General features: G+C 26.0%; 1 protein-coding gene across 1 annotated transcript in view; it reads right to left on the bottom strand.

Moving 5' to 3' along the window:
* The window catches only part of LOC148233561 (cholecystokinin receptor type A-like), a 75,635-nt gene that overhangs the window by 27,756 nt on the left and 22,052 nt on the right, over nucleotides 1-25,827 (bottom strand). Inside the window, exons 5-7 of the mRNA XM_088189692.1 lie at nucleotides 12,291-12,550; nucleotides 8,823-8,996; nucleotides 4,895-4,966 (exon numbers count right to left, since the gene is read on the bottom strand). Of these exons, the coding sequence (XP_088045818.1) occupies nucleotides 4,895-4,966; nucleotides 8,823-8,996; nucleotides 12,291-12,550 (506 nt within the window). The remainder of the gene's footprint in view (nucleotides 1-4,894; nucleotides 4,967-8,822; nucleotides 8,997-12,290; nucleotides 12,551-25,827) is intronic.

The raw sequence follows: 25,827 nt of genomic DNA, 5'->3' as shown, positions 1-25,827 counted from the left end.
TTGAAATTCCTGCCTAACGTTTCTAGGAAAAACCGAGAATTTCCGGCTGGATTTTTTCATATTACGTTTATTTCAATAAAATGATCCTTATTCATATTATTGCCTGTGGTTTTTTGATACTATATAATAAAATAAATAAAAGAAAATGGTGATTAACGAACTAATATATAAACATTTACCAACTTTTTTTTAAAGGTATATAAAAAACACAGAATTAATAAATAATTAAAATAAATTAAGCTAAAGATCTTAAATTGAAAACAAAATCACACATTTTAAAATGAATAGTTTTGTTTCTAAAGCAATATATGTTTATATTTTAATAAAAACTATTTTTATCGTATATTTTATATTTTATATAATTTATTAACTTTTCGTATTTAATATAATTTTTTAGTGTAAAAATAACAATGTTAATTTATTCACATTTTGTTTTTAAATAATTATTAAAATGGTTTATTTATAAAATTGACTGTAAAATCGGTACTCCACACCGAGCAATCATATGTTTGAATGAGTCTGAATAATAATTTATATTAAAAATATTAAATTTAATGCTTTATCAAATATCGATTCAAGGATCAAAATGTGTTTTATAAACGTATTATCAATTTTATCAGATGCTGTGCATTTTCAATTTTTGAGTTTTGAATATGCATGAGAAAATTGAATCGTTATCTATTCTTGACCTTTATTGCACTGGCTCCATAATCATGGTTTTTGATAAAAAAAATTGTATGATATTCTTAGCCTCAATAAAAATATCTAGAATAAGATACGAAGAAGATTTTACTAATAAAAATAAGCCAGTCATTAAAAGCTTAAGTGTTTATATTTTTAATAATAATTGTCAGTTTAGTTATTAGCAAATATTAATTATGTAATACTAGCTATAAATAATGTAAGAAAGCTTTCGGTGCATTTCTTTATCCAAAATGAATGAAATAAATGTAGATTATACGATCTATGAATATAAAATCATATATTATATATTTTTCTAGCTATCATTCTACAGTTAAAATTTCAGCACACCTAATGGTGTTCCACTTGAAAATATTGCCCTTATAAAACGTCAAGCTCAGGCGCCTGAGTCCTCACCAGGGCCTTTATATCATAACAATAGACCATGGATGTGCGAAAGTACTATGTATAATGGTTCAGAAAAATTAAACAAAAATTTCTGTTGAACAATATAAAAAATGAGAAAAATTTTAGCTCGTACATAACAATAATTTTTTAATACTCAAGTATAACATTCTTCAAGCTGACATTTTAATGTAAAATATGATAACACATAAAGGTATTAGTATACAATTATTTTTCTATTAAAATCACAATTTTTGAGCAGATATTCTTACAAAATGTTTGTGTAAAGTAACAGTGTAACCTAATTAAATAAAAATTAGGCAAAATATATATCACACAAAAGCAATATTTTCGCTGTTCCTCGTTTAATTTCGCTGAGATGTTTGATCTAGCAAACTTTGTGCACATATGCTATTTATACTGTCATATAAATACTTAGAATCGATATTGTAATACGTCTGCGTGGCTCATTCAAAAACTATGTGTCAAATCTGTTCACCGTAATGTTACATAACATTTCCCCGATATCTATTTCACATTCACAAAATGATAATATTATATATCAAACGTATCATATGACAAATAAACAAACAGGGTGATATTATGTGAAACATGTATATTTACATTTACGTGACAGAATACGTTTTCTGGTTGACTTTCCAATTTAGAAATATTTTTTTCCGGGGAAACGCTCATGTGATAACGCTCTGGAGATAAGCTTTTCCTCGCAGGAAAAATTACGATTCCGACCCTCTATAACCATCAGCAGATATACGGAATCTCTTTTACGCAATCCGACATTAAGTGTAATTTCCCGTCTCGTTGACGATCGTAAGATAATGCGATAAAAAATATCTGATCGAAATCTCTTCTAATGTGCATTGAATACTAAGCGATATTTCATTAATATTTAATAAGGTTTTTCAATCTTTTTAGCTCAATGGGATTTGTTTTATTTAATTTAATTCCTTAAGAAATGAACTTTGATATATTTTGTATATAATAATGTAACTAAATTTCTTAAGCTATAGTTCAAAACATAATTCATAATAAATTATTTTAATACACATATGCTTTGCACTTAATTCTAAAAATAGTGTGTTATTTTTAAAATTAAGTATATACCCTAACCTTTATTTTATTTTGAAATGCGCTTCTTCTTAGATAAAATAATTTATCAGTGGTATCTACTATGACTGAAATACATAGAATTTGTTCGTTGAACGAAACAAATTATTGAAAAGGTCGACTTTTTAAAATAGTTTACCGCTTATCTAAAATAAAAGATGTCCATCACAAATTCATGCTACGTTTTTGTATTGTTTTTTTAAGACGCCAAGATTTTATTGTAATCAATTTATTAATTTAATTGCGGGTAATCTATTTTAGTTATTACATTTATAGACAAATTCGCACAAAAAACGCTGATACAGATACGAACTTAATGTATAATGTATTAAATTCGCTTTAAGCATTATTAGCTATTAAATGTACAAAAAGTCCGATAAAATAATGTATTGAAAATATTTCATAATTTTGCTTAATTAAATCAATTGCAACTGATCCTAATTCTGGTATTTTTAAAGTATTAATAACCAATATTTTTTTTTTAATTTAAATAATATTGCACAGGCAATGAATTCATTTTTTGCATTAATTACATAAATAAAAAATACCGAAAAAAAGACGAATATATTCGAATCTATTTTTTATTAGAAATTCAATTACTTGAAGACTTCAGTGGCGATCATGAAGTTAATAATTGTTTATACAAATAATTGCTGGCAGTAAATTACTGGTGGTAAATTACGGGCAATAAATTTTCTTTGACTCATTGAGCATATTGACTATGTTTTGTATAAGAAACACATGTAGCGGATTTAGAAAAATCCGCTACATGGAAAGATACACATAAGTTATATTATAAAATATTTATTTTTATGCTAATATATTATATGCGTGTTATATTTATATTCAGTTGAGTATTTATATAGTAAGCAGTATCAGCTAAATAAATTATTTAAATATTATTAATATAAGGTAAATAAAAAACCAGTACATTTATGTTTGAAGGACTGTTTCGCGTTATTTGACTGTCTCCCTGGTATATGAAAAAGTAAATAATGTATCAACATTATATAATTTAATTGTGCTTTAGCCTGATTTTGTCATACAAAATATTATATAATTTATACATTAGTTATTATATATATATTATATAATACGAAATGCTTATTTTACTTAGTATTAGTATAAAATATAATTTATTAATAAATTCCAAAATATTATAAGCTATTATTTTAAGATATATTGAGTCAGTTTCATATTTTTTATAATTAAAAGTACAATTTATTTAAACGTATAATACAATAATCAAATTTTCCAATTGATATAATTAGATAGACTCGACCCATCACAATGTTATATAATATTATGTCTCTGGTTTCTGTTTTATAATTTTGCAATTTCAACACAAACACGAGCACAATAACGTATTCACAGCCTCCAAACTCCCAATCCTGATTATGTTCTATTCATCATCATGAATTACCATCCACTCCCATACAAATATATGAAAATTATAGAGAGCAACCATACTTTTACGATTGTCATTAATAATGCTACGATGTATATATATTATATAAAGTGTAACAATTCCTTGTATTATAATATTATATATTAAATGTAAATATGCGAATAAAATATTCTGCTTCGTAAAAAATGTGATGAGAGCTCGAAATTCAATGTAAGGTTACGTGGAATAATATTGACTCTGGGTAATAACCGAATAAATTATTCAACATTAGCCTACATATATGTATGGATAAAATAATAACACAATAGTTATATGCAAGTACTGGATAGGGCTTTGTCCGGTATAATATGACAATGATGCTGAATACAATGTATTGTTTGTTGAAGTTTATAATACGTTGGGTTATTATCTCATAGTTTTGCCTGAGAAATAGGTGGGGAAAATATATTAAGGGGTTAAATGATAATATATTCTAAGGCTGATAATATGCCACTTGTTATTTTAGCATATCTTGAATTTAACAATATCAGCGTTATCAGATCATAAAATAAAAAATACGGAAATCTGCCTTCCAAGCTAAAATACCTCTTAAGAAAATATTATACGATCCAATTTTAAATTTGAAAAAACGTGATCTGAATCAATACTGGTATAAAAAGTTTAACTGTAAAATCCGAACATCTTGGGACTTTAATAGTTAGATATAAATATTCATTGTAAAATTAAATATAAAGCACTTTTTAGTTTGTGCACAAAATTAGTGAAATATTTATTGTTTTATAAGTTTTCCGATATAATGAATATTTAACTTTCTGAAGAACGTCACTTTAGAAAATGCAAATATTTCACTAGATGAACTATGTGTGCGTTTGGAATGTCTGCATATTGATGACGTCATATTAAAACGGCAATTCTCTGGGGATTTACAAGTGAATGGAGATATTATTCAAATCCCATTCCCAATACGAAATCAATCAATTCGCTCTCTCCGCTGTATAGTGAATGGTAAAAGCTCTTCCCGATCACATTTAAAAGGGAATAAAACCTACTTATACGTATTACAAACTTGAATGAGTTTAGATCAAAATGCGCTAAAGCCATGCAGAGTTTGACGCTTCGAAGACAACAAAGAAGATGTGATTTCAGCCACAGACACACGCTGGCTTTGAAATTGTTATCTTGGATTAAATAAAATCTGTGTGTATAAATTCCTTTGAATAAAAAAATAAAATACACGCAAGATGTAATTGATAAGATAAAAATATCACTCACCGTATTGAGCACGTGAAGTGGAGCCCAGCATATGAAGAACTCTGCTATTATCACAAACAGCATCCGTATTACCTGCGAACAAAGGAGAAGATGTAATATTGGTATATTGTATACTTTAAAACTTCAAGGAACATTCGATAAGTATTTTATTGTACGATTGAGGCAATACAAAATAATTTTTAAAACAGATTTCTTGGTATCATAAAAAAATTAATTTTTGATAAGAATTTCATATTTCTTGTAATATTTTATTAAACATTTGCGTAAATGGCAGTGCTATAAATCAATCCGTCAGTTTATATATTTTTCAATAGTATGTTTTAAATATAAATATTAATTGAATGTGTAATGACACGTGCATGGTTGCCGAATCTTCAACAAAAGCAAAAAAACGATAAAGATAAACAAATTTAATTAATTAAAAATCGCTGTCACGTCGAGTGTGTGAAACCTCATCAAGTCAGACCAAGCGTATATAAGCGCATAGTTAATGCAAATCATTAAATTTTTTTTGGAGTTTACTTTCGTTAGCACTATCATTCAGAATTTATTTTTGACACGAACATTCAACTAATATCTCTGATATAAAAAAGTTTCTTGAGGTTGGTGGAAAGTTTTGTCTTGTTTTGACAGAATTGTTGAACACGGCAGTGTTGTGGCTTATATATGATACTATTAATGAAAAAATTAAACGTCCTTCTAGTTATCGATCCTTCGACCAATGTTGATAATTCGGGGTGAAACTAAATATTTTGTGTTTAAAAAATACATATCTAATATTTTTTTGGCATAAATGTAGATTTAAAATCACGCACATTTGCCAACAACGTTTTTTCTGGAATGTAAAATTGTTACTTGTCCGTTGAAGGTAATAAAATTTTTTTTTTGTTTAAGTAAAGCCCAACGGTTTAGTGCAATATCTGTTGTTTTTATTTGCTAAGCAATAATATGCTGATATTTTTGCGGACTAAATAACTGCTTATGTTCATAACCAATTTATAAATAAAAAATATTGCATATCTAGTTAATAAAAATGTAGACGAAAAATTTATGATGAAATAATTTATTTATATTAGAATAAATATTTTTTTAAACGATTATTTTTCAATTTTTGAGTTATTTAAAAACATGCTAATTAGAAAAGCATCAGGTGTATTTTACACCGCTTTTAACTCATAAAATAATTCATAAATTAATTTATTGATTTAAATAGCTGTTATAATTGTTAATAAAACTCGCAGATAAAAGGTGAATAATGTGTCTAATTGAACTAAAATGTTTTAATTAGGGTTCTTTATAACGAAATAAATTGGGAAAATTATATTTAATATAAAATTAACATACTAATACACTTAATTATTAATTATTTATGTACCTTCTGACGGTTACGAATATTTTCATAAAAGGTTTTTATTATGTTCGTTAAAAGTTAGCGCTAAATTAATAATTGAAATTATGCTAATATATGTATATAATAAAATAAATATAGCTATTTATATATTGTATTTTTATAAAAATATATTTATAATTAAACTTAGAAACATTGTTAAACGCATTGAGAATATAAAAGCAAAGAAAGAAACGCGTTGAATATTTAATTTTAATTATCGTTTACCTTTTTCTTGTACTATAAACTAGCAATTTAGATGCACGTTTCATCCACTTTTATTAGTCGAAGTAAAAACTCTCATGCCTTCTGTGTAATTGATCGATCTTTGAGTTAACTTAAGAGCTTAGAAAAATAAAAATACTCATTGAAAGTCAGAAAGATGTATTAAGTTAGTAAAATGCGTCGTTGGGATTATCGATGTTTTTTTTGTGTCGTGCTCGTTTTATTGTTAGCAATAAAAATACGCTTTTCGATCTGTCGCGAAAAGTAAAATATTTGAAATTCTACGTACGAGAGAATGCCATAAAAGTAAGCCAATGTGTATGTGCTATATTTGGTTTACTATTGTAAATACGACGTGTATTACCTAGAGGTATTTTCTAGACAAAAACATATAGTATTTATTACAATAAAACATATTTTATAATATTTTAAATAATGTTTAATTATTATGAATAATTTATAATACACAAGGCAATCCATTAGCTATGAATGAACAGAATTTATATAAAAATAGCTTTCGCCCACAGGGAGCTAAATAAATATGTATTTGCCAATAACTGTATACATATAAATCCTCTGATTCTTAGTAAATGTATTATATAAAAGTATATTGAAAAATTAAATTAGCGATACGAGAACAAGAAGATTGTCGGATTACGCGTCTCGGCTAATTAACGAAAGAGCAAATGGAGAAAGGTTCTTTCACATGTTTGAAGAGTGAAGCTCTGTGATGTCTTCCGTAGCCGACAGCCTTTTAGTAAAAGGAATTCTACGTGTTGTACGTAAATATGTGCACAGTTAACGTACATAAACTTTGTGCAAAGTTGGAAAGGTTCAATTTTAGTATTCGGTATTTGTAGTAAATAAATGTTAGGAAAAGAGAGCGATTGAAAAGTATATTGTTATTCAAGACACAATGATCTAGTTTGTAATAAAATAAATATAACTTATACAATAAGATTTTATTGTTATGTAATATTTTTCATCGAGATATTTAGCAACTAAGCAGTTTTTTTACACAAATACATAAAATACAAGTATCTTTGTTAATGATTACTAAGAGATATTCAACGACTGTATAAGCATTAAATAAGTTGTAATAAAATATCGCCAAGAATATCAAGTACTCTTTTATATATAACTATATCGATGTTATTCTTAGAAATTTATTTGAATGTCTTGTTATTACGGTTTTTATTTTGTATATTCAGTTCTCATACCTATTGGTTATATTATGTAATAACTCAATTTAAATGCAAAGTATAATTTGATTTCTCATATATATTGCTATAAGTAATAATATTAATTTCAAAGTTTTTTAACACATAATATTTTAAAATCGTATCATTCAACATATAAATTATTTCTAAAGAAAAAAAACTTGAATCATCGTTAATTTAGCTGCAATGTTACAATATCACTGTAAAAAAAAGCCACTAGATTTAAAAAAAAATATATTGAAAACTGTAAACCTAAAATTATAAAATATTGAATTTAGTTTATTAAAAAAATACACACAATTAATCAGCTTGAATATTTACAATATTAAAATTAGGTAAGACTGTTATTTTTCTATATTATTATATATTGTTAATATTAAACTGTTTCGTATTTTTATATGAAATATTAATAATAGTAAGCATATTATATTAAATCTTCCTCTCTCGATAAAACGTAATTTATCACTTTATTGGTGATAACGCGAATTTTGAGATAAATATATTTCGGCTCCCTTTATTGTTTGTCTATATATTGTAGATATAGTGTGATAACAAACTATGAACTATCAAACATTATTTATCAATACAAAAAAAAACACAATACAAAGATTCATTATTATTATTAAATAAATTAATTTTTTTATTTATAAAAATATAAATATGACTATATTGTATTTATAAGCTATTAAAATAAATTTTTTTGAGTAAAAATAATTCGAAGTCACGATCGCAAATAATGTACGCATTTCTATAAAAAATATCATTCAAGTAGCGTAAATCTGGTAAAAAATAAACAAAGGTGAGATTCAGATCCTTTGATATTGAATTTTAATGTTATTCTTTAATTTCAGCAATTTTATAAAAATAGAACGAAGCACTGAGTGTATGAATTATATATTGTCACGAATGCAATGTATCTTAGTTTATATATTTTGACGTATAAAATTATTTCTAGTACGACACAAAAGTGTGACAGCGTCACTTTCTATAACATTGCAATACCTATCAGATACAAACTTGCAGACTCGAATGGAATGTGTCATTCGTAATTGTCTCGTTTCGACTCTACATGGAATACATTATACAAAACACTCACGTTCTTCTTCGCCTCTATGCTCTTGTCCATGTAGTTAGATCTGATCGCGTGTCTGGTGAAGGTGTATGTGGTTTCCACAGGTGGGTCGGTGGTTTGGCATAACACGTCCCTCGACGCCCTGGTCGAAGAGGACGTGGCCGTTGCTGTTCTGCCCTTGGAGGAAGGAATGCTGACCTGTAAAATAAGAACAATGACATTTATGTATTTAAAAACATATATTTTTTTTTATAATATTAGATTGAAATAAAACAAAACAATTTTGACACAAAGACAACTTAATTTATATGTAAAAATAAACGTACATTTGAGCTCTATCATTACTAATTTAGGTGTTCCTTATCAAAATTAACACATTTTTGAAGTTCTAGGGTCGATAACATGAATAATTTATAGCTATGCACATAAATTTCAATATAAATGGTTTAGCGATATGATGCTAAAATTTCATATGCGGCACAATTTATTAAAGCGGCAGAATTTAGGCATTTTTAAGCAAAGTTTTTTTATGTAAAATAGCAAGAAAATGTGTTTTATAAGTCTATTTTACAGAAACAGACAAAATATTAGCATAGAAAAGTAATAGGTAACTATAATTTTTAAGCAAATTCCTGAGTAAAACCGCTACTCACATAAATAAGTAGCAAATACTATAAATCGATCGTTACAATGTTTACGCTTAACAATGTGTCGTAATATACCTGTAAGCGGTAGCATTAATGTTATAAAAAAAGTCGAAGCCAAGTAGAATTGTTGATCTATTTCCGTTTCTCTAACAATGCATACGCTAAAACGTCGCAAAAAGATCTATTCTAGTTCATTATACATATATTTTCTGATGTCAGCCATTGTATTTTAGTAACTGTAGTGAGCCCGCCGCCGGGGCTCCACCCGTTGTTGATTCTCTCTCTTAAAGCAACTGCGCCCAGAGACACTGCGCCATTGCAGAGACATCGCGCAGTCACTAGGTTGCCCATGGATACATTTAAGTTTCTTTAATATTAGCCCTTTATGCGGTGGTACTCTGACCTTTACGTGCCAGTAAAAAGCGCCCCGACATAATCGCGCATAATATTTTAACCTAAAATTATCAAACAATAGGTTTCTAATACGGACGACTTTTCACTGTTTTTTATTGAGAATATTATTATATTATTAGAATGACTCGAGCGCAACACAAAAACAAGCAACATGTGTTTCATATTTCTATTTATGTTTCATGTGTGACAAATTACTTTTAGGCACACAAAAGAATTGTCCTCAATTTTTTTTTAATATTCTTTATTATTGATGTTTATATAAGACTTTCCAGTTTATATATTTCTATAAATTATCCACATGAATAAAACGTTGAGAAATACTAAATTACTTTATAAATACAGCAACATCTACTCATATATGTATACGTAAATAAAATAATTATAAGTTACCAAATGTGAGATGTTAATAAAATAATCATAAGTTGATAAAGGTTAGACGTAAATAAAAATAACTTGTATTAAAATGTTATGAATCACTTATTTTTAATATCAAGAAATTTAATATAATAAATAAATATATTACAATAAATGAAAATGTTTTTATATGTGAGACGTTAAAAAAATAATCATAAATTGATGAAAGTGAGAGGTAAATAAAAATAGCTTATAAAAAATGTAAGAAGCCACTGAATTTTCTTTATCAATAAATATAATATTGTAATAAATATAATTCAATTAATAAAAATGATAATAAATGCAAGAAAATAAAAAAACTATTGAGTTTATTTTTTATCAATAAAACAAAATTTACTCTAATATATAATAAAAGTAAATCAAATATTCAGTTTAATAAAAGTGAAACTTGAGTAAAATAATTTATAATAAAATTTAATTTGCTTTATTAATTTACAGGCTTGGTCATAAAAATGAGGCACCCCAATAGAAATAAATCGTGAAGATATAAAAAAAAACTTAAAAAACCGGAATTTGATGATGGCGGCCATTAAAGTGGATTCCAACATTGAAATATAAATGTCACTATTCTTACTACACTCGCCAGTGTACAGATTTCATACCCCTGTCGCTGCCATACAACCCCAGAACATAACGCTTCCGTCACTATATTTGACTTTAGGTACTACACAATCCGTAAAATATTATTCTCCGACTCTTCGATGCACATGTATTACACCAGGTGTCGTAAAATCTTTAAAAAATGATAAAAAAGTATTTATCATAAGAAAAATTTACTGTAAAATTTTTGATTTAAAGATCGACAAATAAAATTCTTCCCTTTTATAGATGACATATAGGATAACATGTTATACCATACTTTATTAATTACATCCGGAACTACATGAGTTCTTTTATTTCACTATTATTCACTTCTGATTTATTACAATATATATTATATATATTTAAGCTAGGCATATTACACTAAGCAGAGCTATACCAAATGCACTGAAATGATCCTTAAAAATTTGATAAGATCAGCTATTTTCATTTCGACTGTTCGATTTTGTTCAGTCAAGCAGTCACACTGACTCTTGAACTCAACCTTTAATACGATAACATTGTATGTGTATTTATCATTATTACTGTCTAGATACCGCAAAATTATTATATTCATAGTAATAAATAAATGTAACTTGAAATCTTGACTCAAATTATGCAAAAGCAAAGAATTAACTTCGAAATCTATTCAAGTTTCAAAGGGTTGCTTATTATCTTAGAATCTATTCAACATATATGGAGAATAATAACAAGGAAGTCACTGAATGGATGAAAGGAGGGTTTGCGATAGAAGTATGGTATATATCCAACATAAGCTTCGCATGTAACACCTTAATAATGGCTATTAATCAAAAAGAGATAACTGGACTACCACATTGAGTAAAAAAAATAAAAAAAAACATGAGGTATAATGATAAATGAACCATCACAAAGTAACACAGCTCATAAGAACTTTGAATAATTTTAATAAAAATACACGTATGGTAAAAACTTTTATATTATATTAAAACGTACGCCTTTGACTAGAACTAGATGATAAGGTTAAACATTTATTTATTAGAAAATATAATAATATATTTTGCAGAACCAAAAGCGTAATTGCTTATGCTTAATAAAGAACATTTTTCTTGATTTAATGATCATTAATAAATCCTAAATTTAATGTAGCCTAAATAAAGTAAAAAAAAATGTTTTATATTAAACATACTGATTTAATTTTATTTTTCAACGTTAGTTTCACATATACTTATAGCGACTGAAATAAAAGCAGCACATGTATTCAAAGGCACTGTCGGAGGTCCATTGCGCGGAATCATGGTTCTTTGTTATATTTTTATTTTTCATATTTTGCTACGACATATTTATTATTATGGAATATGGGTCTCAGTTTAGTGTGATTTTCATACCATATAGTGCGTATCCAACTGGATAAAATATTTGCTTTACACAAGGTTTTTTTGACATTCAAAGTTATTACCTGCATCATTCCCCTCAAAAGCCATATCTTGACGGATTTAGGAGCTTTTCCACTCTTCTCGTCCTTGCTGAACGAAGTGTCTCCCCTTTTGTTGTATCCATTTGCGTTTGTGGCCATTCTGGATGGTGACAAACGGTGTTGTCTGAGCTGACCGACTGGGGTCAGATTTGAGGCGGTGTCGTTCGCAGGGCAATTGTTCTGGTCTTGGTTAATCAACACTGAAGCTCCGTTCATTGTAGCAGAGCTGTAAGATCTCTCGACTGCGAAACAAAGAAAAAATCATTTTATAAATTTTTTAGCATTGATAGATATAAATAATTAAAATATGATAAAAATGTATCTCAGTTGTTAATCGCATGTCTAAGGTATTATTACATTGTATAAGTATCATATTCGATTTTTAAAATAACGTGAAGCATATTTTAGTATGCATTTCAATCTATTTTATAAGAGTATTGTTCGTGTAAAGTCGTGGGTCGAGGAAAGCTCACAGAAAAATAAGTATTAGACATTCTAGTATGCTTTCTCGAATATATTTTCATTGTGCACTTTCGTTACCTATAACATTTTGCAGTGATTGTGTTTTGCATTGTAATCGGACTGATATGAAAGCATTTAATTATTGTATATTAAGTAATGCATATATATTTAAATATAACGGTTTTAAATTCTTTACAATAATATTTTTTAAATTAAGCATTATGTCATGTTGTTAATGTTAAATATTTTATAATAGAGAACATTGTGGATATTCATATTAATTAAATCAAAATACCATATAAAATATATACTCTGAGAAAATTTAGGTAAACTATTAAACTCTATTTAGTAATACTTATTGTTTGCGATTTTTAAATTCTAGTATATGTTAGATAATTAATCAATGATTTTTTAAGTAAACAAATATTTATATCTAACACTAATTTTAACAAAAGTATTATGTTTATTTTGATGTACCATTTTAAAATTATTTCATAAATGCTTAATACATTATTGGTGTTTTCTAAACATTTTTGACAATTAAATAATATAAAAAATACGTTTTTTTGTGGTATAACATATTTTTTATTGATAAATTTTTGTTTATTATAATTCTTATTTTAAGAATAGATTTAAATATAATATTTAATAAGCTAAAATACATAAAACATATTGTTAATATTCATGGTAATATTTACAACTAGAGCAAAATTACTTTTTAGTTTATATATTATATTTAAAAATAAGTAAAGATTTTGATATAAAAATACTAAATAATGTTTTTTTTATTATGTCACAATTATATGTATATTTATTTTATTTTTTCCGACAATAAAGTAAGCTGCAATGTAAAGAGGTATATAATAACATGTCATTAAAAAACTACGTAAACTTTAAGAACTTACTGAAATGTATCTTTAAGTAAGAGACTCAATAATTAACAAAACACTTAACTATGAAACATATTTTTATGATCTATGATAAATGTAAGCTTATAGCAAACGATAAAAAGTGGCTCTAGACATCGAAAGTTCAATACAAAAAAGTAGCGCAAAAAAATGCAAGACACCCAAAATTGCACAATAACCACAAAATTTCAAAATCAGCAATTCGTCAAAGCTTCCTCTTCTAATACCGAGATATATATGCTTTCAATGTCAAACCCTTTGTCCATAAAATCCATATTAATAAATGTTCATAAAGAAAAAATACTAAATTTCATCTAAAAATACATTTGACGCGTACCACATAATTAATTTTTATAAACATTGATTGAAAACTATGCAAAAATTAAATAAATTTAAAAATAATAGCTTTACAATAATATAACAACTACTTAATTTAATTATCAAGTTCAACAATTACATCATCGAAATATAATATATAAAACAATGTCATTTAAAAAGATTTCAGTGAAATTAACGCACTGAATGTGATAGTAAAGATTTTAAGTAATAAGTCATGGACGCTGACAATTTGTACGATAGAGCTTATCATTACATGCCATTTGAACTCAGTGCAGACCGTACGCGACAATAGACAGATTTATCGCAATATTAGGAATCTTTTATAGCATATTGGGAATAACTTTAGCAAATAATGTTTTATTGCATTTTTTCTTAGTACCTGTTTTACATTTAAAAAAAATCCGAATCAGTTTAAAATACGCAATAGCTAGTTCGACATAATTAGCCGTTGGTAGAAAAAGTGTGCGAGAACAAAATATCAAAAGTTAAGGCATGTATATAAATGCAGATTTAGAGCATCCAAATAATTTCGCTTATTACAATATTTAAAGTAGAATGTGGGACACGTAAAAATACGCAGGCGGTAGATTAAGGATTTTGGGGATATTTACCTTACTTAATCAATTTTTAATCATGATTTAAGAGCACACACAGCGTATATGTGTGTAGCACAAAAATATATATGTAAGTGAATGTTTGTACATGCGCAAGTTCTGTGGTTTGTCAATTTACAAGGTGAGGTGCTTTAAATCTTATTAAACTATGAGATACTCAAGTGCTTAACAATTGTAAACATAAACCATTTATTAATAATAAAAATATTAACATAGGTAAAGTTTAGTCTTAAACGTTATTAAATTATTTTTTCCTAGGTAAAAGTATTTGAAAACAGTAAAACAATATATATTTATAACATTTAAAACAGGGATTTTAATCTTTTTAAACCTTCTGGGCTTATTTATTACCTTATTTAAGAAATTGATTATTATTAAAATATTTTTTTATTGCTATACTATTTTATTTAAAAAAATACTAGTAATTACAAATGTACTAATACATATTTTGACTTATGATAAAACATATGTAGGATATAATAATATACTTAGATTAACCGCACATGAACTTTCACATCACACAGACGCATTAGACACATCTTTAGTAATAAATAAGAGTGTGTATCCAATCTTATAAGAGATTTAATGAAGCAATTTTTCTTCAAAAATTGTCATAATCCCCGAAACGATCTCAGCTATTCGCCTTTATGGTCACTTTAGAAACTTTCTAAGCTTTCGCCGAGTGTAAACATTCATTAATTCCGACGGCTATATTTTTCTTTCTTCTCGACTTCTAAAACTGTTGAGGATTAATAACACGAAACCCGTCACGCAGCATTAAACAATTTGCGAAGCGAAACCTTTAAAATATTAAAACTATGACACGTCATAAAACTCGTTTGAGGGTTGCAAAAAATTTATTAACACACCCGACCGGCTGTTAGCAGGACCTTCTGAATTAATTATTACCCAAAGGTATTCTGGCTTAATTTCGTGCATAGTTGGAGATAATTCGGCACTTAGCGAGTTTCACATTTTTGTTCATTATTCACAGTTACACACTTGAATAATCTAAAACGATGTCCCTCAACAATTACAAAGGTAGGGTTAGGAATTTGTACGTATTTACGTCAAGTGTAACACATGAGTATGCATTTGAATGATAAAGCTTTATTTTAGTTAAAGTCTTAAATACTTATAAACGTTTAAAAGTTTTTAAATTATTCAGTATATAAAAATTATGGTTTTTATGTATTTTTTTTATTGTATTTATTTATTAAAAAAAATGCTCTAATATTAGTCCACACAGTTCAGAACACAAACAACCCCTGCGCGGGGTTATTGCACGGGGAATAATAATTTGCACATCAGACACGCTCGGTAATGTATATGTATGAAATATAATACTACACATAATAAACTGTTTGATAAAAACCGTTCTGATGTGAAATCTAACAACACGCCATGTTTAACCAAAGTTTACTTACTCGGGTCATATAATATGTGTGTCCCCTCTTTCATTCTCCCTATAACTCAATTTTAGCTTTCTTAAGAAAGAAGAGTTATAAGAAGTAGCATTTTTATCCTTGTTTATATTTTTATTATTTATGTAATATATTACAACGAGCTTTGGGTATTGACTTAAATGTTGGTTCATATTAATTTTATTGAGAAGCGAATTATGTTTATTTTTTTTTATATTTTATGTAAGATATTTACTAGAGTTCATTGCTCGTTGTCGATTGCACCGCCATAAATAATCATTTCGCAAATGAACTGTACAAAACAAAATAAATAAGAGCCATTCAATTTTCACTAAGGATTTCGGAATCAATTTTGAAAGCAAGTGGAAGTATTTTCTATACATAAACGACATCTGCAATAATTTTGGTTAAGATGCTCGGCTTTATCCATCAGTTATTTCTGTCCTTTATAAGCAATAAATTCGCAGCTTTCCAACCTGACAGATGAAAAAAAACAAAAAAGCAACCGCTTCTCTCTTTATGCCACTTTGTTCCAGCTTGACGTCTGTAATTTAAAGTACAACCCACGTATACAACAATATGAATAAAATATCTTGCATAATATTATTTAATCAAAATACTATATCTTATATTAAATAAAACACACATGATACAAAGATATTTAATAGTTGCAAGGTTAAATATTGCAATGATTTTCACCACTTTAATATAAGGCAATAAATGTATTAACTAATTATTAATTTAGGTGTCAGTATTGAAAGGCCGTGTCAAATGCAAAGTATTCTAGGTAAGTCAAAAAAGTTGTAGCAGGCAGTCGAGTTTAATATAAAGTACTAAAGTGAGTTTCTCCTAAACCTATTATACGTTCCTCATTTTATTTATTTATTTAGCCTAATTAGGGTGTATTGTCAAACTGCGACACTTTATTCATAAAATATGAGTAATGATACCTTGGTTGCTTTATGATAGCTATTACAATTATTTATTATCTACTTGTTAATCGAAACAACGCTTTTTGTTTCGATGCGCGCTACAGCGAAACTGAAATTTATTGTATAAATACAGCACTTAGTGGTAACAAAGAGATATATATTAATTTTTATTACAATTATTAGGATTCTACTAATTAATTTTTACACCTGATACTACGACGATTTATTTTAAATGTTTGTTTATAAAGTGTCTATTAACGCTTTACCAAAAAAAATATTGGCAACTACAGGCGGGTGCAGAACTTTGACTTAATCCTTAAATATATTACTACCACAAGAGTACCCTCTTAATGTATTAGGAACAAATATGTTTAATATGGCTACCTAAAATTGTTCGTGATAATAGAAACATATCTATGGTATCACTGGTGAAAAAACGTGATAAATAATTCTTATACATTTAAAAGAGTCTATGGTAAAAAAAAAGTATTAAAGAACAGTGGCTTTTGTGAAAATCACTCGATATCATATCAAATGGTTTTAATATAAAAATACGAGTCTTTTATTGTTGGCCATAGCAAAAAAATTTGAGACAGTATGGCATGACAGTTGAAATACAAAATCCCAGATTATTTGCTACGATTTATATACTTAAACTTGAGGAGTATAAGCTATGTTGTTTCACTAAATAATAATTACTCGATACCGCGTAAAATTCTAGCAGGAGCTCCTCAGAGATATCTCAAAAATAAAAATGATACAGCTATTTTATGGTCTTAAAGCAATTGCAAATAAATTACAAAAATCTTAAATATATATTTTGAGATGTGAAAAATAAATTAAACTGACTTAAAACAGAAGCAATTAATTTCTCAAAACGTAGACCAACTCCGCTACCACTTCTTTAAAATGAACAGATCTTTAAAATGAACATAAAATGGGAAATACGCAGTAAATACCTAAGCTTTCACCATGACCCCAAGCTTAAATTTAAGAAACATAGTTGAAACTTTGCTTTAAAAGGCTTGCCGATATTGCGGCCCTTAGGCGCGCTAACTATATATTTTTTTAAACTTTAAACACGTGTTATTTTTTTATAAATTGTCATTTAAAATAAGGCAATAAAAATAATATATATTACATATTTTCATACTAATCTTTAAAAAAACGTATTAGCCTCTAAATACCAATAAATATAGAACACTGTAATTTTCGTACAGGAAAATATAAAAATATTTTGCAAAACTAAACTAGCCCAATTATCTGTTATCTGGTGTCAAACACGCGGCTCATGGGCCACATGCGGCCCGCTTCTCAAAGCTAGAAGTTTATTTATTGCAATACTTAGTAATTCATAATAAGTGATTTAATCGTAATCACTAATCATCGCAGATTATGTTAAACTAGATTTTTCTAATTTTATTTATGAATAATTAATTTCTAATAATGAGATTTAGGTAATAAATGATATTTTAAAAATTTAAAAGCATATAAAATAAAATAAAAAATTTCAATATCATTAAAAATATTTGTCTTTTCTTGATATAATATTTTAGTGATATTGAATTTGTTAAGCAATGTATGCTAAAAACTTCAAATATAATTTATTCCTAAAAAAGTATACAATTACTGTCAATAAATTGTATTGCAGTTACAATTTATGAAATTACAGCTAAAGTAAGTCAAAATTTTGAATTAAAATTGCAAAAATATACAGTATGTTATAGAATTTAACGTAAAATTTTTATACGTTGGTAAGAAATAAACTTATGACAGTTTTCTTCATTAAAAATCGCTCAAAAAATATGAATATGATTTTGGTAATTTTACATTGATATTAAAATAATAATATAAAAAATCTTTAGTTATTTTTAAATTACAACCACCAAGGTTTTATTTTAAATTTTTATTTCTTATGAAATTGTCAACATGACATGACAATGATTAAAAATTAGTAACTAGTTTGTAAAATTATTTATAGTATTGTATATATTTAAAATAATTTACATGTTCCTAATGTCATTCCATAGAAATGCATTTACGAAAATAAAATATAGATAAGCAGGAAAAATTTAAAGAATCAAAATGCACTAATTTATTTATAATCTACGAGTGAGGAAGACTAAATAAATGATTTTATATGTATACACGTTGACGTGACTACAAAGATTCGTATTTATAAATAGCTAGGTTTTTAATATTAATATATTTTATTAATTTAATTATATTAAAACGTAATTTTCTCAAACCTTAATTACGTTTTAAATATAAATGAACTATTTTTTAACTAATAATTATTTAAAAAAATGTTATATTATCAGTAAAAGTAAAAATTTGCTAATATTTTCAATTATTATAGATCTGATTAATATTAAAAATTACACAACTTATTTAAATCATATTATGTATATTAGTGAAAAGATAAAAATTATAAAATATTTACAATTTGATCAGAAAAAAATATTTTGCAAGAATATTCAGTTGCGTTTTTTTAGGATTATGGTTTAATTTTGTCAAAGGTATTTATAAAATCGCTGCAGATAACATCTGCCCAATTAAAAATATTACAAAAAATAATATATTATAATAAGAAAATATATGTATATTACTTCGAAATGCGAGATTAATTTAATAAACTATATTCACGTTTTTATTCAGAATTTGTAAATATGTAACGAACAATAACTTTATTAATTGAATGAAAAACATTTATTTTAATAAATAGAGCTATTAATCTAACTTGTAAGTCGGAATACTATTTTTATGTATCATTATCAAGCAAATATTGAATCGGATATTAAACTTAACGTCTGCAATTCAGATAAAGTGTTAGATAATATCCTTATGGAAGCAGATTCTAATTAATTTCTAAAATTAAACCATCAGATAGCCGTCCGATTTTCTCATTTGTATGTAATCCGAACATTTACTCTATCGTTTAGCTTCAATAGTTATTTTGTGTGGTTTACTCCGACCACTAATGGAAATTATTAAACCTCATTTAAAATTCAATGCATTAACTAGGAAATGGTATATATAATTTAAATATATTCAAAGTCAATACAAATATATATAGTATCAATATAAACTATACATTTCATCTAACAAGCAAACATATTTGAATTCATTAAACATTAGGTATTTCATCGTTGAGTCAATATACAAAGGTTAACCATAACCATTGAATTACGGCGTTACAAATTGGATGCTCTTGATTGCGATCTATACTGAAATGCCATATTTATGATCATCCTTAGTAAACGCGTTATTCTATGCTTGTTTACAGTCATATACTTAGAATATACAAACTTAATACAATATTTTTCTATTAATTAAGGTTTCCACGATATGGTTTAATTGTACTTATGAAAACATTAATTGATTTAATAGAGATAATAAAGCACCGTATTATATCATGTTTATTTTTTGCGGTTACTTTTTTGGACGGATAAATGAAATTTATATTACGTTCTAAATTTGACCCTTCACACCTTTGATAAAATATCAAAGCCGTGCCTCTGTAACGACCATAAGTATTGAAAATGACATATTGACATATGATCAAATAAACAAGGATTAAGGTTGATTGAATAAAGCCGCAATATAAGCTTTTTACCTGTGATTTATATTTTCATGGCTTTTTACAAAAATATTAAAAAATAATTTATATTCCATTAAATAAAATCTGAGCGTTGAATTTAATATATATATTATTGCCTTTTAGAGCATAATATTTTTAAATTCAATTAAACATATCAATTATATGAAATAGTATAATTTATATTATTGTTTTTAATAGGGATAATAGTAGTTAAGATTTTTCATGTATTTATATACATTTTCCCAAGCGAAAAGAGTAAATTCTTCAATTCATTTCCCTGTCCTGACTGTGATGCTTTTAGTAATTTCTCTTCGCGTTGCAGTAAATATGGAACATCCATGACAGGAGCCCAGATCATTTGTACAAAGCGCAGCTCGCGACAGAATGAGCGACATTGAAATATGATATCGAACTCGGTAGCGAGATTTATGTTTTTTTTTTAGTAAATCTTGACTAGTAAGTGATAAATGACATTTTTAAATAATAATGTCTTTGAAAATGTAGGTTGAATTACGTATATTTATTTATATTATATATATTTACTGGACTGAGTAGATTGTCATATTCTGCTACAGATTTACATCGTAAAGTCAGTGCTTTTCGTAAATATTGAGTTTAAGTAAAGAGTAAGCTGGGCTCTAATTATTTTTACTTTTGATAAAAATTATCTTAATCTTGAGTTTAACTTAAAATATATAAAATGATTTTTTGAATTAATCCAGGAAAATTGCTCTTTGCGAGCAAAGGGTTTAAATTTGCTTGTTAATGAATTGAGGAAATATTAATCCGTTAAAGGATCGCTCTGTCGGATTTTGATTGAAAATCAGTTTCGGCACTTTGATTAATGTTTCATCTAACTCGTGTTGCTGAAACATTTAGTTGTAATGTACATTGACAAATTTATTTCACAATAACATTATATACATTATGGAAATCACGTTTCTTATACGTAATAGCCCAGTTACTTCAAAAGTTTCGAACGAAAATCCTATAAGCCTACCCGAAATACCCAGATTTTTTCGTGAACAAAAAAATCATAACTCCCTTCAATCACGTTCTTCCGTTTAAATCCCCTTTCTGATAGCCCCCCTTCTAAGAGTTGAACCATCTCGCAGAATATTGTCGTTGTCGGCCGTCAATTAGAGAGAGATTAAGTTTGGGAAAAGGCTTGAGCTCACCGCAAACTAGAGGATATTTACAACGAAGTTTTACTGTAACGGATTTTGAAAAAAAAACCTATCGTCTTTCTATATAACACATCCTTGAGCTTGATCAAGGAAAAGTGCCATGTAGTGAAAGACAGAGAGAAATATTTCTTAAATCGCATTTTCATAGACATAAGCTTAATTTGATCCTATATGAGGATTATTTATAAACTTTATCGTTAAATAATTATTTTTTGTACCTATAAATATTTTTAAATATACACATTAACTCTTAAATAAATATAAATATGTGATAATTACATTTAATAATAATTTTATTATTTATATTAAGAAAGATTAAAACATGTACAAAAAAAATAAAGTGAAAATATATATTTAACGGATAATTATTAAAATAAGATGCCGTATGCATAATGTTTCAGTTTACTAATTAGTAATTAATAATTAATTATTTATAAAGCTTTGATAGTCAAAAATATTTATTAAAAAAAAACTATATCATTTATATAATATATTATAACCTTATTTAATTAATAATTAAAAGGAGTTGTTTTCTTAGCAAGAATCCAATTATTATATATATATATATATATATATATATATATATATATATATATATATATATATATATATATATATATATATATATATATATATATATATATATATATATATATATATATATATATATATAACTTTAATAATTGAACAGCAAATAAATTGTAAGACATAAACGATCCTTTAAATTGGCAATTAATTCATGTGAAATTTAATTATATTATTATTTATAAATAATATTAATAATATGATAATGTTGAATTTTTTATTCTGATTCATTTAACATATTTTTAGCACAAGCCAGTATATTTATACTAATTATTTACTTGTAATTACTAAAAATTGATTGATATTGATATTACATTTAGTAGTTTTAAATATGATTTATATGAAAAGCAAATGAGAGTTAAAGTAATAAAATATGTTTTTATTGGAAGATATTTTTTTATATAAGTAATGTAACGATTTATATTTATAATAATAAACAACACTAAGCGAAACCCGCATTTTAAGACTGAAGTCTGATTAAGTAAGACAACAGAGACCTTAAACACAAAAGCTTTCGTTTAATAAAGTGCTTGGAGCTTTCTCAAGAAGAGAATAATCCTGTGACGTGTTATATTCACCTCTGAGTTAATTATATTAAATTAAATACTTATAACATATTCAAAATATATTCATAAAATTAAAAATAATATCTTAATAAACAAAAATTATTAATAAAAATTAAATGATTTTACAAATTATATGTAGAATAATTGGTTTGATTTATATAATTTAAACATCAATACATAATTTTATTTGATTAGTTCTTTTAAATATAATAATTTATATGTTATTTTATAAATAACAAACTGGAAATAATTGAACTAACTTTAATGTAAACTATGTATTTCCTTGAATAATGAACTAAAAATGTTAAGAAATAATTTAGAACAATTATTTTGAGTAATTAAAATATATTGCCTTAAAAGCCTGTTTAAAAGTAATAACATTAATCACGTTTAAGCTTGATCAAATTACATATTTTTTAATGAAAATAAATTCAATATATTAATTTTAATAAAAATTATTAATGTAATTTTTTATCTTTATCAATATAAAAACATTGTTTTAAAAGTGATTTCATTAAGTATATTTAAGTTTATTAGTTTATTTTTTCAATGAATATTGTTTTTATATTAATCATACATAAGAACTTAAATATTTATTATTAATTAAAAATAAATATTAATTTCATCTAATAATTAAAAAATATTGCCTTAAAAGGTTGGATCTAAAATGATAATAAAACCTAAAAATATTGCTTTGAAGGCTAGTGTCTTAAACATATTTTATAAATTTAATTTGAGTTAATTGGTTTTATATATATATTAAAAATATACCCTTAATTTAACTTTTTTAAATATTTATATATTTTGTATGTATTTAATTTCGAATTATTTATTTAATGTGTATGTATATATTTATGATTTGTATTATGCGTATAAATCATTAAATATAATTATCAAATAATATATTTTGTATTTATTTTCAACTAAAACCTTTTCGCTTAACTACTTATATGTGTACTTCTAAGTACACATTTAACTCGTTATGAAGCTATTCTAAAAACATATTATATTTGTCAAAATAAAATTCTTGGTTATTATTTTTTTGATTTAAAAATATCTAATCTAAAAGCAATTAGGATGGCCCTTTGAAAATACAAAGTTAATTACCATGTATCTCATTCATATATACATTTCTAGGTAGTTAAAATTTCATAAAAGTTGATGTTTTTTGGCGATTTCAATCTTTAGAAATATATTTTAAAATTTATTTTATCAGAAATATAAATTTTTATTTTAGTCTTATGATTTAAAAGCTTAGAGATTGATTTTTAAAATTACACGCTGATCAATAGATTTTTTTCATATGCACGATTTTATGCAAAATTATTATTTTTAAGCTGTACGCAAAGAAGTTGCAACAAATCGATACATACATACGATCTAACCAAACAAATTTTTAATAGGAAAATAGCAATTTTAAAGTAATCTCCTGATTAAAAACTATGCTAAAATAAATTAAAACCTTATTATCAGTCACAGTGATATTTTTTTTACTGTAATAATGTAAAAGTTTACATGTATAGATAACTCAGAAGTAAGTAATTGCGCTCGTAAAGCACGTCCAATTGCTTCAAAATAACCCAATTTATTGCTTATAAACTTTAATGCTTATTCAATATTTTTTATCGTAATTTACAATTTATAAAGGACGAATATTTATAAATGGTCAGTGGCTGAGTTGTTAATCTCTTTATCGACCGACCCCAAAAGTCAACTAATATTTTATCTCGACCTACTTTGTATCAACACAGTTTTGAAATTTCGCTTTCACTAATAATTTGTTAATTGGAACATTCTAAATACAAGCGTCAAAACCATAGTTAAATTGACCTAAATATTATTCAAAGTTATCATATAAATTTTGTAAATAAATGTATTATTTAAGGTGTGTTAAAATATAACACTGAATAGAAAATAATGTTTGAAAATGTCCAACATTTCATTTGAAACAACCTTACATTCTCTATCCTATAATATTTTCCTCGATAGCATAACTTGACCTTTATCCACGACCGTTACGTTATATTGTGCCATTGAATAGTTTCCTGGCGGGAATAATGGTTTTTCGTTATACGTGACTAAGCACATGGTCCATTTTGCCCGCAAATACCGTAATACAAGTACCTTTCGGGATGATTCACGGCGATTGCATCGTGTTTAGGAGATGACTTATAAATCAACTGCCATCGGATAAAGGCTTTAAAACATGATTACCTTATGCTATTAATAACCATTATTTTATACAAATTTTGAAAGGAATTTAAATTATGAAAGTAACTCTAGCTAAAATGACTATGGTAGTGGCACTGAATATGAATTATTACAATACTAAGATTTGAATAACGAATACAATCTTGATTTTAAAACGATGTGACATATACATATGTGAGTATACAAATAACAATTTGATTAACAAGAACATGCATTCGAATGGTATAAAACTACCATAGAAAAAAATCCGTTACAGTGAATGTCTATTTTTAATTAAAATTTTATATTCAGAGGTATAAATATATTTCACTAACTAGGTTGTTAACTGTGTTTACCTCGTTATTAGAAATTATGTAATGCCTCTCATGCTACAATGAAAGATTTCTACTATTTTTTATTCAAAATACATAAATATTGATGCTGTATAATAAAACTACTATCCATACAATATGGAACGTCAACTTCATACGGAGATGTTTGAAATATAAATCCCGGGTTTATGTTATCCACGTAATTCGCTTTTACCTGTAAGGTTGAATCTAGGTGTATGTGGTTTTGTTAAATAATGAACTCTCGTATACGCCAGGCAGTTTTCTCGAACCGTTCCACTAAATATTGTACAAGAGTTCTATTTATTATTCGGCATGTATGTGTTGATATAGCGTTGTTTGTGAATGAATATAAGCATTT

Source organism: Plectrocnemia conspersa, unplaced genomic scaffold (assembly GCF_051122295.1).
Source record: "Plectrocnemia conspersa isolate PC_06_02 unplaced genomic scaffold, ASM5112229v1 ptg000008l, whole genome shotgun sequence".
Lineage (NCBI taxonomy): Eukaryota > Metazoa > Arthropoda > Insecta > Trichoptera > Polycentropodidae > Plectrocnemia > Plectrocnemia conspersa.
This window is presented reverse-complemented; position numbering and strand designations above follow the sequence as displayed.